The sequence below is a fragment of the Chlorocebus sabaeus genome, chromosome 2, assembly GCF_047675955.1.
Source record: "Chlorocebus sabaeus isolate Y175 chromosome 2, mChlSab1.0.hap1, whole genome shotgun sequence".
Classification (NCBI taxonomy): Eukaryota; Metazoa; Chordata; class Mammalia; order Primates; family Cercopithecidae; genus Chlorocebus; species Chlorocebus sabaeus.
The window spans coordinates 97,075,497-97,092,606 of NC_132905.1; the positions used below are offsets into that span (position 1 = coordinate 97,075,497).

General features: G+C 45.0%; 1 protein-coding gene across 2 annotated transcripts; it reads right to left on the reverse strand.

Annotated features, from left to right (window-relative positions):
• Window positions 1–535: 535 nt before the first annotated feature.
• On the reverse strand, window positions 536–15,303 carry U2AF1 (U2 small nuclear RNA auxiliary factor 1). 2 transcript variants are annotated; one of them, XM_007969376.3, is made up of 8 exons: window positions 15,153–15,303; window positions 11,876–11,963; window positions 8,027–8,093; window positions 3,289–3,338; window positions 3,034–3,132; window positions 2,238–2,371; window positions 2,055–2,147; window positions 536–829 (listed from the first exon to the last, which is right to left on the reverse strand). In XM_007969376.3, exons 1-8 carry the CDS (start codon window positions 15,194–15,196, stop codon window positions 682–684), a joined length of 723 nt encoding a protein of 240 aa, XP_007967567.1. In that variant the 5' UTR covers window positions 15,197–15,303; the 3' UTR covers window positions 536–681. The 2 variants fall into 2 exon arrangements, with proteins under 2 accessions (XP_007967567.1, XP_007967576.1); XM_007969385.3 differs by lacking the exon at window positions 8,027–8,093 and adding an exon at window positions 8,941–9,007 and having other exon boundaries at window positions 15,153–15,287.
• Window positions 15,304–17,110: the final 1,807 nt, after the last annotated feature.

The window sequence follows — 17,110 nt, forward strand, 5'->3', positions numbered from 1 at the left end:
GTTTAAAGGCTAACGGCAGATCTGCACCGCAGGCTTCTGTGCCCCACAGCCATCCGCATAAGGAAACACGGACACAGACCACCAGCCCTCGGTGTGCCGCACGGGCATCCACGCTCCCTCCCACGCGCCTCCCAGGAACGCACTGGGTTCTTGACACAAACTTGCAGGAACGAGAAGGTAACATGGGTCGGGCCCACCCACTGTCTCATCACAGGATCAGCCTTCTTCCCAACATCAGTGCAGTCTACAGCGTGTCTACTGATTGCAGCTAAGCACTTCTTCATTAACTAGTTACAAAAGAGACCCCACAAGGCTTTCTATGACAGCTTCGAGAAATTCTGGATTATTTGTTAACATGTAGGTAACAAGAATGTTTCCCCTCACCTGGTATGTGTTTTAGTTCATGCCCTAAGATAAAAAATACGATTTCATTCAGACTCAAAGTGGTAGATATGAATCTTTACCTCCAAGATGACTAGCAGATTTATAAAGAGAAATTTAAAGAACTTCCACAAGAAATAAGTTACACCACGAATACTGTTATCACTACAAATTTTATTCAGAAACCCATCTTTGTATGTTTTTTTTTTTGTTGTTTTTTAAAAAAAATTCCCCTTATGAACTGGTTTGGTCAATCAACTACAACACTTTCTAGCAGACATAAGGTAAAAATGGCATGGCTCAGAATCGCCCAGATCTTTCGCGATCTCTCGACCGCCTCCTGTCACGCTCCCGTCCGCCGCCGCCTCCACCACCGCCACCGCCACCGCCACGACCACGGTCTCTAGACCGAGAACGACGCTCCCGGGATCGGGATCTTGATCTATGCCTGCAACCAAGGAAAAGAAACAAAACCATGCCATCCAAACCAGAGCATGCAACACACAACCACAACTCACACTTCGAAATGCCACGCATCTCCTCACGTCAACAGCACTGATAAAGAAAAGCGCTGCTGAGGAGACTGCACGTCGTGACCGAGAGGCGCCCTGACTTCAGGTGTTAAGTTTCAGGAGAAAACAACATGCAGCTTAGAAACGAACAGGAGTATACCCTCCACCTTCTGTCTTCTTCTAGAACCGACTCAAAGGATCACAGGAAATCATAATCAAAATGAGCTGGACACATCCCATCTTCAACCCTCACTGACCCCACGCTTCAGGCGCTCAGAGCTACTGTGTCCATCAGGCCGGGTTTTGGGTTGGGGAGAGCAGGGCTGTTTTTCTTTTATGCTTCTTTAATGCTGACCATAAAACAATCACCACCCATCTATTTCCTAATCCATGTTTAACAGAAGAGGGATGAGAACCTCTCCAGACTCAGAACTCAGTCGGTTCGACTCTGACATCTTGATTTTCTCTGCTCTGTGACCTGGCTGTCGGGCATTTAAATGCAGGATCAGACCAATGTGACCACTGGGCCTGCTTCTGCCAGTGTCCCGAAGGGAGAATGCCACCGATCCCAAGACATAATGAAACGCCCTAAAACCAACCAACAAAACCAAAAGAAACCCCAATGGACGTGAAATATTTAAAGCAAAAGCTTTTCCGACCTGCGGCCCAACACAAATTCATCAACTTGCTGAAAACATTATGAGATTTTTTTGTGATTTTAAAAAAAGTTATCAGCGATCATTACTGTATTTTATGTGTGGCCCAAGACAATTCTTCTTCCAATGTGTCCCAGGGAAGCCATCCCTGATCTAAAGGAGGTTACAACATCTAGTCTGCTTCTTCTTCGTACTATCTGGGAGAATAAACTGCATGTCACTTTCTCCACGAGCCTCATGTCCGTGGCCTCCCAGCTAACCGCCCTCTCGCTTGGTTACTAAGGTCTGTCCTCTACTTGAGAAGCTGGATAATGAAGTTACCTGTGTGCAGGTGAATATTCTTCTCCAAAGAGGACATTTGGATATTTTAAAATCTGTATTATGTTCTAAGCAACTGCCTTTTGAAAAACAGAAATGACACCTATGCCACATTTTTTTTTGGAAGGGGGGGGGTATGAGGGGAGAAAGAAGCCACCGAGCTTAACGATGGGCACAGGATACTCACTTCTTGCGACGGCGCCCATACAGCTCCCGCCGCAGCTCTCTGGAAATGGGCTTCAAATGCATGAAGTTGCAGAAGCCGCCTCGTGTGCATTCTCTGTGGGTTGGAAGGAGACACTTACTACCTTGTGTGCACACAGCCCCGGACTGCCCTCAGTCACCACATCACTGGTCGCTCCTCACTCACCCCATCTCATACTGACGGCAGCAGGCTTCTCTGAAGTCCGTCACGGGTGACAGCTCGGCATGGATCGGCTGTCCATTAAACCAACGGTTATTCAAGTCAATCACAGCCTTTTCCGCATCTTCCTCACGGCGAAACTGGAAAGACAAAAACAAAAGTGCCTGCCATCCACGTTTTAATGACACTTTCTCAGTTACTGATCCAAGTATGTATCAGAGAGATGTACACACTCAGGGATAAGGTGGAATAGTATTATAGGATAATTTAAAAATATTATAGTATTATAGGAAAATGTAAAATTTTCAATGAGATTAACGTCAAGATGGTCTAAGATTTAGCCAAATGTTGCTTTCATTTTCAAATTCAACTGGTTAAGGGAGCAAATATGGCTATGTAAGCAAAGTTTTATTCACTAAAAAAGAAAAAGAAACCAAACATGTGAGTAAACCTAACTTTTCCTTAGTCCAAACAGCTTCTAACCAACAGGTACTAAATATTCTACAGTGGAATAATGATGGCCGTGGTGTACCATCCGTCCTTCAGTTCTGCTGGCTGGGCGCATGTGCAGGCCGGCCACTGCCATACACGACACAGCGGGTAGGCGCCGAGCCAGTGCACCCGAGCCCTGCTGTGCACCCCAGCATCCAGGATCTTAAGGTGCACAGCAGCAGGCACCTCATCCTCGCCTGTCAGCCTTGGCCCTGCACACTAAGCGGCCACACCGCCATCTCGCTCTCGCCTGTTGGCCTCGGCCCCGGCACACTAAGCAGCCACGCTGCCGTCTTGCCCTGGCTCCTACCTTGACGTACACGTTCCCCACCAGGTGGTCTCCCAGGTTGTCACAGACGTTCATCTCCTCAACTTCCCCATACTTCTCCTCCATTTCTGTAAAAACCTCCTGAAGGGAGATCACAGTGGTTTAAGACTTGTTATACATTAAAAAGTGTCATTAGATATAACTCATGTACGTTTACTAGCGGAGAAAATTTTAAATCCTTCCAAACAGATACAGAAGGTCAAGAGGTCTATCAGTTACAGAGGTCAATTCTCTCACCTCAAAAAATTCATCATAGTGTTCCTGCATCTCAACATCGCTCACGGCACCTGGAAACAACAGAAATCTTGCTGGTTAGAACATGTTAACTGAGTGAACTCTTGTGCTTAAACTCAAACCGCTACAGTAACACACATGAGATTATCTAGAGAAAAGCCTGGCAGAGCTGCACTCTGCAGGAGCACTCAGGAGACTGAGCCACATGGCTACTTGTGAATGGTGTCAAGTGTGGTGAGATTGTAAATGCCCCCGTGACAGTCTCGATTCTGGCTACTAAAATGTTAAAATCACAACCAGCTTTAATCAGCATCAAAAGGGCCACATTTTCAGAAAGTGTGAGGAAAAAGGTGACTCTCAAACTACCAATTTATTTTTACCCCCACAAGACGCAGTCTTGCTCTGTTGCCCAGGCTGGAGTGCAGTGGCACCATCTCAGCTCACTGCAACCTCTACCTCCCGGGTTCAAGCGATTCTCCTGCCTCAGCCTCCAGAGTTGCTGGGACTACAGGTGCCTGCCACCAGGCCCGGCTAATTTTACTTTTATTTTTATTTTTAGTGGAGACAGGGTTTCACCATGTTGGCAGGCTGGTCTTGAACTCCTGACCTCAAGTGATCCGCCTGCCTTGGCCTCCAAAGTGCTGTGATTACAGGCGTGAGACACCACACCTGGGCTCAAACTAAGAAATATTAGAACTTTCTTCCTTTTAAGATTTAGAGTAAAGGCCAAGTAAGCACACTGATGTCTTCCCTTCTTCTATAAGTTTAAAATGAAACCTGAAAGCAGGGTCAGTGATTAAAAGCTTATGCTCCTAACTAGTCTTTTATGGATGGCCAGCCATGGTATGCTCTCCAGTTCTTCCTGACGTGATTAAAACCCAGGCAACCATGAAGACTCGGTAGGATAGTTAGCACTTAACGTTATAGTATTGTGGATGCCCTCAAATAAAGACAATGTTACAATGTTTTGCTGATGAAAGCTTTTTTTTTTTTTTTTGGAGACAGTCTCACTGTCGCCCAGGCTTAAGTGCAGTGGCACAATCTTGGCTCACTGCAACCTCCGCCTCCCAGGTTCAAGCAATTCTCTGCCTCAGCCTCCCGAGTAGGTGGAATTACAGGCACCCGCCACCATGCCCAGCTAATTTTTGTATTTTTAGTAGAGATGGGGTTTCACCATCTTGGCCAGGCTGTCTTGAACTCTCCTGACCTCGTGATCCACCTGCCTCAGCCTCCCAAGTGCTGGGATTACAGGCGTGAGCCACCGTGCCCGGCGCAAGCATTCTTATGTTTTATATTCCCAAACTATTTTCATCAGTTTATTCCTCATAATTCACATGTATTAGGCAAAATCAGGTCTGTTGCATGGGTAGATTCTTCAAATTTACACTCTATCTCCAACATCATTCTATCAAATTTAATTAATTTTTTTTTTTTTTTTGAGATGGAGTCTCTGTCCACTCCAGGCTGGAGTGCAGTGGCGCGTTCTCGGCTCACTGCAACCTCCACTTCCTGGGTTCAAGCAATTCTCCTTCCTCAGCCTCCCAAGCAGGTGGGACTACAAGCACGCACCACCACGCCTGGCTAATTTTTGTATTTTTAGTAAAGAAAGGGTTTCACCATGTTGGCCAGACTGGTCTCAAACTCCTGACCTCACGTGATCTGCCCACCTCAGCCTCCCACAGTGCTGGGATGACGGGGTGAGCCACTGTGCCTGGCCCATTCTATCAAATTCTATGTTCAAATTCTAGAGTTCTCTAAACCTGAGAAATCACAGAGCTGGTTCATCAACAAACATGTTCAAATCAGCTAGACTAGGGGCTGGCAAAAGGCTGACTGGTTTCCACAGTGGGTCAGCTCCCTTAGCCTGTGCACCCAACGTGGGCATCTAACTGCTGGCACCAGGGTCTTTGAGCTTGCTCAAAACTCTTTTTATCTTTTTTTTTTTTTTGAGACGCAGTCTTGCTCTGTCTCCAGGCTGGAGTGTAGTGGCATGATCTTGGCTAATTTTTGTAGTTTTAGTAGAGACGGGGTTTCACCACGTTGGCCAGGATGGTCTTGATCTCTCGACCTTGTGATCCACTCGCCTCAGCTTCCCAAAGTGCTGGGATTACAGGCGTGAGCCACCGTGCCCGGCCCCCTTTTTGTCATTAAAGATAAAAAATAACTTCTTATTTTCTAATTCTGAGAATGATTTAAGTTCACTTTCTAACCCATCTGGAGCTGTTTTAGTTATTTTTGAACTTCCAGGAAACTACTTTGCTTTCAAACCCAAATTTTATTAAGTGTAACTACTAGGACAGCCTGCCAATCACATCACAGGATATCCCAATTGAAAAGCTACTGGGAAAGTACGTTCCTCCCTGAGCAGAAATCAAGTTATAAACGGCCAAAGAAGCCTGTTCCAAAGGGTGGATTTTACTATTTCAAATTCATTTCCTTTTCCACATCACAAAGAATGTGAAGAGGAAAAAAATATCTACATGCTCAAAGTTTTAGCAGCTTTGAGAAACGGTTTTGTGGTGATTATTTTAAACTATTAGCTATATTTATTCTGCTTAAAATGTTTCAATCAAAAGTGACTTGAAAGGCAGAGACAAGTGCATTAAGATACGATTAAAAACTTATTTATGACTCAGCTTATGTTAAATACAACTTGGAAAATAAAGCAGTTTTCTTACAGAAATATCATTCTTAAACTGGGATTGATAGTTAACTTTAACCCATGCATTTGATGCTTATTTTTCTACATACTAAAGGGTATGTTAAAAAGAGCCAGTAATTTTAGGTAATTGATTTCTTCCTAAAATGACGAATTAGAATTTCATCTAATTTGTACAGTCTGGACCCCAGAATTGGAATATAAGGTAATTGCTAAACTTTTAGTTTGTAGCATATGCAAAACAAAAGTGCTGTGAACTGCAAATAAAGACACAAAGAAAACTAATACAACATTCTATTGTCAATAAAGCATACACAGTCCCCAAATAAACGATCAGGGCAAAGAATTAATTACTGTTACTTAGTCATCTACTTCCATTCACTTTTATCCCAGGGCAGGATTGTTAACAAAAATTATTTAATAAGTGCATATAGAAACATTTCCCTCCACCTATTGATCTTATTTCCTTAAAAACAAAAGAAAACAAACAAAAAAAAACAGGTATTTTAAACCAAGGGTTACCAAGTAAATCCTGCTACCATTTGACTCAGGGAAAGAAATCTCTACTATCAGGTCAGTATTAGCACTGAAAAGCATTTAGTGTGTTGGCAGGAAAAATTGACAAGAAAATCTCAATCCACACATAGAAATGTGCACCACTGTGCACAAGGAAGCACAACCCCGAGGCCTCCCAGTGCGGGGCCTGCTCGAGGGGATGTCCCCGGGATCATCTACCCTGTGTCGGTTACCCTATTAACTGAGGGGCTCTGGTTCAAGGGTGTACACGATTTAGGCTTGTAGATATCCAAGGGTACTTGGATTTTTACTGCTTTAAAACAGAATGGTGAATGGGAAGTGTCGGTCTTTGGTTTGGACTTTTGGATTTTAACAAGTCCAGGTGTTCATTTTAATTTATCCATAAATGACTGAATTCCAATGATTCTATAGTTGGATGGCTGTAAAAATCAAATTTTAGTTTTCTGAACTTTCCAATCATACTCATCTGTATCTCCTTCTCTAAAAATTATCATTAAGTAAATATTCACAACCTAAATTTAATATTTCCCAGCACAGGAAGAAACTGGTAGTATCTACTGAATGCCTAATTTCGATCTATTTCTAAATGGAGCAAACCAATTCCATCTCCTAGAGTTGGAGACTGTATCCAGGCAGTGTGTGGGCTGAACGGACAATCTTTTCTGCCAAGGGCCTATGTGAGTGGAGCACCCCCACATGGGTTAGACGGGTCAGCACGGGACTGGTGGGTGAGGAACTCAGGGGTCAACGCAAGCTGTAGACCCTCATTTGGGGAACGCTCTCAGAACAATGCCCTCACAACTAAAGGGTGCACTCCAAAATGGAGTTCAGGGAAAAAAGGCTAATGAGAAATAAAATCTCAAAAAGTAACTTCAGAAGTTTGCTTTTTAAAATTCCAGAAAGTGAGAGAAACATTCAAATATTGTTGCTCTTAAGAGGGAAGAATATGACTCGACGTTTAATTCCAGTACGTTCCCTCTAGGATGACGGCCAAAGTAAAGGAGGAGTGGGCAGCAGCAGCTACAGACTTTTTTTTAGAGACGGAGTCTCGCTCTGTTGCCCAGGCTGGAGTGCAGTGGCACGATCTCAGTTCACTGCAACCTCTGCCTCCCGGGTTCAAGCAATTCTCTGCCTCAGCCTCCCTAGAAGCTGGGATTACAGGCATCTGCCACCATGCCCAGCTAATTTTTGTATTTTTAGTAGCGATGGGGTTTCACCATGTTGGCCAGATTGGTCTTGAACTCCTGACCTCATGATCCACCTGCTTCGGCCTCCCAAAGCGCTGGGATTACAGGCGTGAGCCACCGCGCCCGGCCCAGCTCCAGACTGTTTTAAAGGGCACCCTTTCCAGTTACTTTTTCCCTTAACACACGGTGGGAGTTCAAATCTCCAACAGAGGTTTCCGTGGGGTCAGTGGGACAAAAGCTCCTTGCCACCTCTAGTGAAACGTGGTCCTTGACACTAGCACGGCAGACCAGATGGAGTGGACACTGAGCTCTGACACGCAAGCCCAGGGAACCGGGGAAGGAACTTGTATGAACTTACAGCGCAAACCGTCAGCAGACTGGGAAGAGTTTTGAGGGTTACGGTAAATGTTCAAGAGGGCAATGGTCTGAAATACAAAACGCAACAACTTTATATTATGGAAAATTAAAGGTAAACACTTAACCGGCTGCCTCTGGCAAGTGCTTCAGTTGAGATTCAGTGCTGAAAAAAGAGCGAGTTATTTTCTTGAGAAGCAGAGGCGTTTTCGTAGTTGGCGGCTGTCTTGAAATCCCTAACACTGCAGTCTAACAGAGGTCTCATGATATGCCAATCTTGTACTTCTGCTTACAGAACGTGGAAACTCTCCTTTTCAAAATTCCAATTCAGGTAAAAGCACAAATAGTTTGCCAGGCTAGCACCAAAATGTTCTCAGATGTGACAGAAAATTTTTAATGAACTCGGAAAGAATAATGCTTACATAAACTGATGGAAAAAATTACTGTATTAGAGAAATACAATTGTTACATATCATGAAATCTCCACTTCCTGGAGGAAAAATTATAATGGTGAAATAAAACCCACACTTATTGGGCAACTTACCTTATTGATTCCTTAATATTCCTAAGAGTTTTAATTTTACAGAAAGAACTTAATAAAGGCCAGGGGTTCAGTCACTGTAAAGACCAATGAACGGCTCAAAATGTTCAAATCCATTTCACATGGACGGACCTGCTCTCATGACAAATGTCAATCAATGGAGGTGGCCGGGCCAGTGACCTTCCCTAGAAGGGAAAAGCCTCCTGAACGTGGCCAAGTATCAAGTTCTTGCTGTGTGCGCCAAGGAGTTCCAGCACCTTGTCCTGTTTGCAACAGCTCTATGTCAGCAGCTCAGAAGCCAACATTATTTGTCTCAATTAAGAGTGGGCTCTTTAACACCATTGTTTTAAAAAAATTTCTCCAACTGTGGGACTTACAGTGTGAGCCGTCAGCCGTCTGTGCACTGTTTTGGGGATTACGATAGATGTTTTGAATCAAGATGGTCTGCGGGGAAAAAAAAATAAAAAGGGGAATTCTACTGGCTGCTGTGCATATATTAGACAATTGCAAAGAGACAATTTGTTTGCAAATGGCTAAACGTTTGTTTTTTTCCCGCAAGTCAGACACTTGTCTTCTGAAGAGTACACCAAAACCATCATATTATGAAAACAGAGTTTGAGCAGTGACTTGGGTCAAGTCAGCCAGCAACCAAGAAGGAACTGTATCATTTTGAGTAGTCCCACATTTTCAATGTTAAAGTGTTTAATGCAAGATAAATAATAGAATAGTTACATTTTCTTGTCCTTCAAGCTAGCAGACACCAATATGTGGAAAAATTCACATGATAATCATATTCCTCACACAAGGTAATTTTTCAAAACCAAATGTGTCACTCAGCTGTCTGCAGTACATCAAGTTCTCTGGTCTCCTAGCAAAACAGGCACACCAAACAGGTTTGTCAACTGTCATGGACACCCGGCTCTGATTTACACTTTCTTGGTGGGATCTCTGTTTACATAATACAATAGCTTAAAACATTTGCTCTTTTCCGATCCTTCTTTTAAGGAAAAAAAATCCTTTTAGCCCTTGTGCTTTAAACTGGATCAGGCAGACTTGAAACCTTACACTGTACCGTTCTTCTTAAAATCAAGTTGTCTGAAAAAACAAACCATGTTTAAGTTAGTAGGCTAATAGATTACATGAATCTTAATGTCCATATCACTGTAAGCAGCTTATAAAAAAACCCACCCTGAATTATGATTTACAAGCTAAAGCAATCACTCGCATGATTTAGAAAAACGAATTTTTAGTCTCAACAATATCCATGTGAAGCAGTTTTGTAAGTGGTGGTTTTGCAAAACCAGCCAGCTCCAGTTCTAGCCCTGTTTAAAGGGGAGTGGCTGTATGAAGAGTCCCTCAGTCAAAGGTGTGCTGCTGGGAAGCCCACCTAAGAGGGAGGTCTGACCAACAGTCCACACTGAACCACTCAGACTCAAACAGGCACCTGCATCAGGGGCCCATCTCTCCCCTAAGCCGTCAAGTACTGCCCTGAGTCAACTGAACTCAAGCCTGGGAAGCTTCCCAAAGCTGACCTGACTTAGCTTTGAACTGAAATGACCGTAGCATGACAACTCTGATGAAAAGCTAAACTGAGCCCAATTATTCAATAGTAAAATTCAGTTGGTCTCACTCAGGTATTCTGGCAGTGGCTATTGAATAAAGGAAGCTTAATGTGAAGAGGTAATGCAGTCTAATGGGAAAGCCACGGGTGGCTAGGATTGCCTAAAACCAACCCAAACAAACCCACACATCAAACTAGGATGCTTAAGCTGACACATACTACTGACCCCATCGAGCTCCAATGGGCTCTCCCCACCACTGATGTGGAGCGCCTAAATTAACTACATTTCACATGCTCAGGTAATCTATGATCCAGAAAAACATAAAGTGCCTCTGGCCAGATTAAAGAAAACTTTTAGAATAGGGAACAGTTGATTTCTCTCGGCCCAACACTTGGGACACTCCCCAAAATCAAAGAACTGGGTGAGTACCTAAGATGCTTGGTTATAGCACAATCCAAGGCCACTGGTTTAGTTAGGGGAGACTCGGTTCATAAATCAAAACATTAAAGAAAACCCAATTACAATACGCAAAAAATTTCAAACTGCTTCTCCAAGATTTTGAAATTCATAAAAAGAAACACATTTTCAGAGCTATCAAAAGATAGACTGCTGTTATACTAACCACTTGGTAATTAGGATAATGGAAGGAAAAGACATCATCCTCTTCCCTTCTAAAAATGCTGTGTGCTATGGGGTCGTCCATGGGCTTCAACCAGAAAAAACCCACGTTTCCTTCTCCCAGCTCACTTACACCACGTGGTAGATTTTCTTAAATGCTGACAGGAACACGTATACAGACAGATGTGAGCTCAGAGGCAGAGCTGGCAGCTCCCGGGGGCCACACACTATAGCTACTCAACAGCTCAGAGGCTGCACATTTAGACTTCAAGGCTGGGTTAGAAGGAGCTCCCCAGCTCTCCATCTGGAAAGACGTGGGCACAGATTTTCAAATTTCAGGTGTTCTCATCAACTTGGGCACAAGTTTTCTGCTCCTATTAGAGGTGCCTTCTCCCTTTAAACCATAAGTGATCCTTTATAGCGTACAAACCTTTGCCTTTTCTTCAATTAACCAAAAATAAAACTATCAAAAATCACAACTTTTGATTGACCTGAACTCAGAGCAGATCCAAGCCCAAGATAACAGGCACTCCTCAACTAACTTAACAGACCTGCTATGAGTAATATACGGCCCACTTTCTACCTTTCAGTTTCATTTTTCATGTTTCCATGACACGACACAACTCGCTGTTTCCTCAACTAGTGATGGGAAAGTGAGGACGTAGCCAGGGAAACTGAAGCAAGATGGGCCTGGTGACAATCATGCCAGCTTTTAAGGTGGCTCCATCACCTCTATTGCCTGGAGACAGCAAAGAGCAGAAAGCCCACTCCGTGTCCACTGGTGCCTGGAAGAGGCTAAGCCAAGGCTGGCACGGCCACCCCCTCTGGACCCATGTCCATTACAGGGGGTAGGGAAGATGGCAGGGGAGCAAATATCAGGCACAGCCAACACACGAACATCAAAAACTAATTTTTGAAGTTTCTCTAATGATAAAAACAAGGAGTGGTGGCTTCAGGCCTTCCACTGGAAGTGGCTCACCTGCCTCGCTCTCATTAAATAGAAGAACACACTTATTAACACAAATGGAAAATGCAACCACTAGAGAAAAAATGTAGAAATTAACTGTCTTTGAAAACAACATGAAGTTTTTATAATTTACATTAAAAAAAAAAAAAAAAAGGGCAAACAAACCTGGCTAAACGTCGGTTTATTGTGCAACCGAGAGCACCTGTCTCCATGACGACATGCTCCAATTTTGAAATAAAATGAACAGTTGACTCTGTAAGGGAAAACAAGAGCTGATTATTTTGCTGGGAAGATATCAAACACATGGAAATATGTCAGCAGCATGACATATACTATCAAATTACTTTTAACCTCTCCGAAACATGACACAGACTTTTTTCCGTGGTATTAAGCACCTCCTCTTCCTTGCTGTATTTTAGGATAACTTAACTTCAACTTCCCCTTCTTCAAACACAGTGCTCATTCAACAAAGACTGTTCTAACTGGAACCTGCCTCCTCCTCATTCAAATCCCCTCCACATTCCTAACTGCACAGCTGTTCTGTTTTTTTCTTAAAGGGAGTACTAAATTAGTCTAAAACTAAATGTAACTTTAGCCTAAACTTAACTAAACGTTCTCTAGTTCTCCACCATGAAGTTCTCTCTTGAAAACACTGGTGTTGTGAGGGTTAAGATCCCAACTCTGCTACCAGCTGCTTGGGCTTGAGCAAGTCACCCTAGCTCTCAGATGTCATCTGTAAATGATGACAACGCCAATGTGGCACTGTTGGGAGAGTCAGAACGTACGTGTGCTTCACATATGGTGCTCATGAAGTGCTATCATTATCTAAGGAAAATGGAAAACGAAGTTGAGAATCTCTCTAAACCCATGACACCAGACGAACAGGGAGTTTCAAAAAATAGGTCTGAAGTAAATCAATTCTCCTGGTCTCAATACACTGAAAACAAGCTATTAGGGGACTGACCAAACCCTACCTTAGGAACCACCTAACGTCACCTTCTGTCTCTATTGCAAAACCCTTCCTTAATACTGTTCAAATACGCTGACAATCCAGATCCATATCCAATGGAACCAGCAATCATGCCGGTGTGCCAGCAACGTCAGGGAGGGAAGCTGATCTCTGATGAATTAGGACATCTTACTAGACAGACTCCATTCAAATTCAATTTTTTTCTTTTTTACCAAGTGCCATTATGTTTTTTTTTTTTTTTTTTGAGACGGAGTCTTGCTCTGTCGCCCAGGCTGGAGTGCAGTGGCCGGATCTCAGCTCACTGCAAGCTCCGCCTCCCGGGTTTACACGCCATTATGTTTTAAACAGTCAATCCAGAGTTAAGATCGAAGGGCCTCAACTTCAGTTGAGGATGGACCATGAAGACTGACTAGCCACTGATTTATCAGGTAGCAGTAAAGATGGGAAAGTCTGAATTTATCAGGAGAGGAAAGTGATCATATATATTTGTAAACTTATCGGTCTTGAGATTATCTAACTTGATTAGACAATAGCATATCTTTAGGAAGTCGTCTAAAAATAAAGAAAGCTTATTTAAAAACTACCTCAGAATGGGCAAGACCTGGGCCTCAGCAATTAATATCCAATTATTCCATACAATTAAACCACAGACAAGCTATTAGGATATGCTTGAATCTAGAAAACATCTATAACTTCAAACATAAGCTGAGTATTTTTTAACTGGTAGAGATCCATATTCTATTCTTAGCTTAAATAATAATTAAAACAAAGTTAATAGGAACCATCAGCTTCATTTTTTAGGAGTTGATCCTGTTTCCTGGAAGCTAAAACCCCACGTCTCCCTGAAAAGAAAACACAAGTCACCTAGATTAAATAATCAACTTTTCTGAATTAAAACCATGATCTTTACAGTATAGCCCAATAGGTTGAAATGTGGTTGCTTATAGCAGAAATATAGGGAGATAGACTTTTATAAGACAGAAGTCATGCCACATGCAAATATGAAAAGGCAAAATTAAGGATGCCCCAATCCTATATGTGTTAGTTCTTCACCCTAAACTCAGAAGAGCCTCTTGTTCCACTAGAGCTGATCTATTCATTCGCCAAGATCATACCGTGAGTTCCTTAAGGATAATATCCAAATTTTCCCCATGTATAAGTCTCCAGAAACTGGCCTATAGTTGACCCCCAACTCAATGTTTCTGAAGTGACTATAACTGGTAGATTTTGGCTTAAAATTTTGCCAGAAAAGGAATATAGCCTCCTCATCCAAACAACACAGGAGATTCTACCATGTGTGAAGAGGACATTTTACAAGATAGACTCCATCCTGGAAAAGAGAAACATTTTAAATAGCTTTTGAAAAAAGTGGTACTAAAAACATCTATGACAAATTTAGGGGTTTCTCATTAAAAACATAAAGTCATGTTAACTTTGTATGGCACTGAAGAATGCCAAGATAACTACTTGAAGAGTAGATTAAGCCAGATGCTGGGTCTTCAGATTTTCAAAGTAAGAATTATCCTTCAAACGTCTGAAAACATTCCCTTTAGTCTAAACTACAGCCAACTCACTGGAAATTAATACGTGCCAAGGTGGTAATTATACAAAGCTGAAATTAAATGTTTTGCTTTTAACCTAACGATTGATTAGGGAAGGCATGCAACCTTAAGGAAAAAATCGAAACATTTTTTTCCTTAAATCAGAACTGTGTCTTCAAGAAGTCACTGACTTACAAGTTTTCAACTTAGACGATGGGTTTATCTGGGCATTAAAGGCATTTTCGATTCATGATGGGTTTATCGGAACGCAATCCCATCGTAAATCGAGGAGCACCTGCATTTTAAGAGCGGATCACGTCTCTTGTGGTTAGACAGTTAATCCAGTAGTCTCCACCATACTTTTCCTTGTCATATGTCCTTATTGCCGGCCCCGTGGTCGCTTAAACAGGCAAGAGGCTGGCTAAGTGGATAAAACACCAACGCTTAGGACCCTAAGTTAGATAAGCGACTGAATACTGGCAAGGCTGGTACCAGAGCTTGTTCGACACAGGACATTCACAGCTCAAAGTTGGAGCAAACGGGTCCACATCGAAAAGGCCCAGATGCTCCAGGCAACTTTCAGCGCCGCTCGAGGCGGCTTCCGGGAGCCCGCGGCTCGGAGGCCCGGACGTCGGGCGATCAGCCAGTCCAGGCCTCAAGGCGGGAGAAAGCTCCGCCGCCGCGCCCCGAAAAGAAGCCCCATTCATTCGTCCCGCTCCGTTTTTCCGCCGCGCGGCCCACGAGGCGACCGCGGCGCGCGGATCCGGAGGGCGCGCAAGGGGCCGGAAGGGCCGCCGCTCCTTCCCGCCGCCGGGCCCCTCCCCCCGCCGCCGCCGCTCCGGCCCGCCTGGGCCTCCCCGGTCGCCCTCCCGCCGCCTCAGCCACCCCGCGTCCCGATCGCGCCCAACCCCCGGCAGGGGGTCCCACTCACTTGTCTTTCTCGGTGCCGAAGATGGAGGCCAGATACTCCGCCATTTCCCACCTGCCGCCGCCGCCGCCGCCGCCGCCGACACTGCTGCCGACGCCGCCGACCCTGCCGACGCCCGCGGGAGACGTCACCCGGACGCGACGACGCTCTTCCCCGCCCCGACGTGGCAGCGCTACCCAATCAGGCGAGGTGCTGCCTGAGCGGGGGCGGGACGCATGCGCGTAGGGAGCACGTAGTGCGCGTGGAAAGCTCCGCCTTTTCGGTTTTGGGAACCCGCGCCCTCTGCCGGTTGCCTCCCCGCCCGGCCCTCTCCTCGCTGGCCCGCCCTCCCGCTCGGCGCTGTCCCTGCTGGGTCCTGCGCGCCGGGGACTGGGGGCCGGCAGTGCAGACCGAACCCGGGGCGGAGGGGCTTCTCCACAGAGCCGCCTGAGGCTCGGCGCGGGGCGCTCCGCTCGACCCCAGCTAAGGGAGCATTAGGAAGTGCGGGCGTCCCCCTCCCTGAACCATTGTGGGGCGGGAACCGTCGACCTAAAAGAAAAAAAAAAGCTGAGGCAAACTTGATATAAGTAGAGAGGTTATTTGGACCGAGTTTGAACATTGCAGCCTGGGAGCATAGCTTCGAGTTGCCCTGAACTCGAAGGATTCGCAACAGTGACGAGTGGGTTTATAAAGCTTAAGAGGGGGGCAGTTCTTAAATTGCTCACCAAGAATTTACGTAAAAATAACAGAAGCTATTTATTGGCTGTACGTTGTTATTTGTATAATGATTCCAGGAAAGGAAGTTCATGGGTGAAGGCAGCGGGTCCGGAGCAATAGTGCCTTTAAACAATTGCCAGGCACGAGTGGGGACCACTGAAGCCCCATAGACCTGTCTCTCAGAGCCGGTTTAACCGCGCACACCTCACACCGCTCGGACCTCTGTGTTGCTTTGCTTTTCTCACACCCCGCTCTGCTTCACCCTCCCTGAGCGCCTGCCAGGTGCAACCCCCCCGGGGCCCTGCACTCTTGCAGTTGCCTGGCCAAGGCCACCCACAGGTGGAGCTGGAAGGCCAGTGACCAGCCTCTGGGATACCCTTTCAGTCCCCTCAGGTCACAAGGCTGGAACCATTCCGTTGGAAGGGTTCTATTCCTCTCTCCTGCGTTATAACCCCGTCAAGCAGCCATTTTCATCTGGTTTCCCACATTCATCAACTCACCTTCGATTTACCTAATTTCCAACGCAACTATCAACTCTGGTTAGGAAGAAGTCAGAGACAGGGCCTACTTCACTTACCTCCTCCACAAGATGAGCCCCAGGCTGTGGGGCAGGATCATGGGGTCCTCTTAGCTCGGCCAGAGCTGAATGCTGAGCCCATGTGTTTGGGCGGATTTGCGTGTTAGAATTGCATTTCTCTTGGCGACAGAGCATCTTCCTACCTAGGAAAGATGAGCCAACTGGAAACCTGTGTTAGAAGCAGTAGGGCCTGGGAGGTGTAAACCAGAAAGTATCTGAGGCAGGGCTCCATCAATTTAGAAGTTTATTTTGCCAAGGTTAAGGACAATGCCTAGGAGGAAAAAAAAAACACGGTATCACAGAAACAGTCTGTGGTCGGTGCCTTTCTCCAAAGATGACTTTGAGGGCTTCAGTATTTAAAGGGGAAAAGTGGGCTGGAGGGGAAAGCGGAACAGTGTGGTAATCCACACGTTGCAAGAGAAAAGCAGGTCGAGAACAGTCGACTGTACAGCTCACACTCAGCAAATCAGCACTTTACATAAGAGAAGCCGCTGTTGAACCTTTTATCTGTAGCCATCTGCTTAGGAACGAAAGGAAAGGCAGCTGCTTACATCACTCAGCTTTCAGCTTTTTCTTTTCCTTTTGGCAGAGGGAACTGGGATCCTGAGTTTTATGTTCCTTTTGCAGAGGTGAGGCCAGATAAGTGACAAGACGGATGCCAGTCCAGCAGGTGGTCATGTCCAGAGCA

What these genes read in the sequence shown, in the direction of transcription:
- U2AF1 (XM_007969376.3), bottom strand. Translation starts at nt 15,196, where the DNA reads ATGGCGGAGTATCTGGCCTCCATCTTCGGCACCGAGAAAGACAA. An exon ending in TTCGGCACCGAGAAAGACAA is followed by an intron (nt 11,964 to 15,152) that starts GTGAGTGGGACC and finishes TTTCCCTTACAG; the next exon opens with AGTCAACTGTTCATTTTATT. An exon ending in GTCTGCTGACGGTTTGCGCT is followed by an intron (nt 3,339 to 8,026) that starts GTAAGTTCATAC and finishes TGTTGTTTCCAG; the next exon opens with GTGCCGTGAGCGATGTTGAG.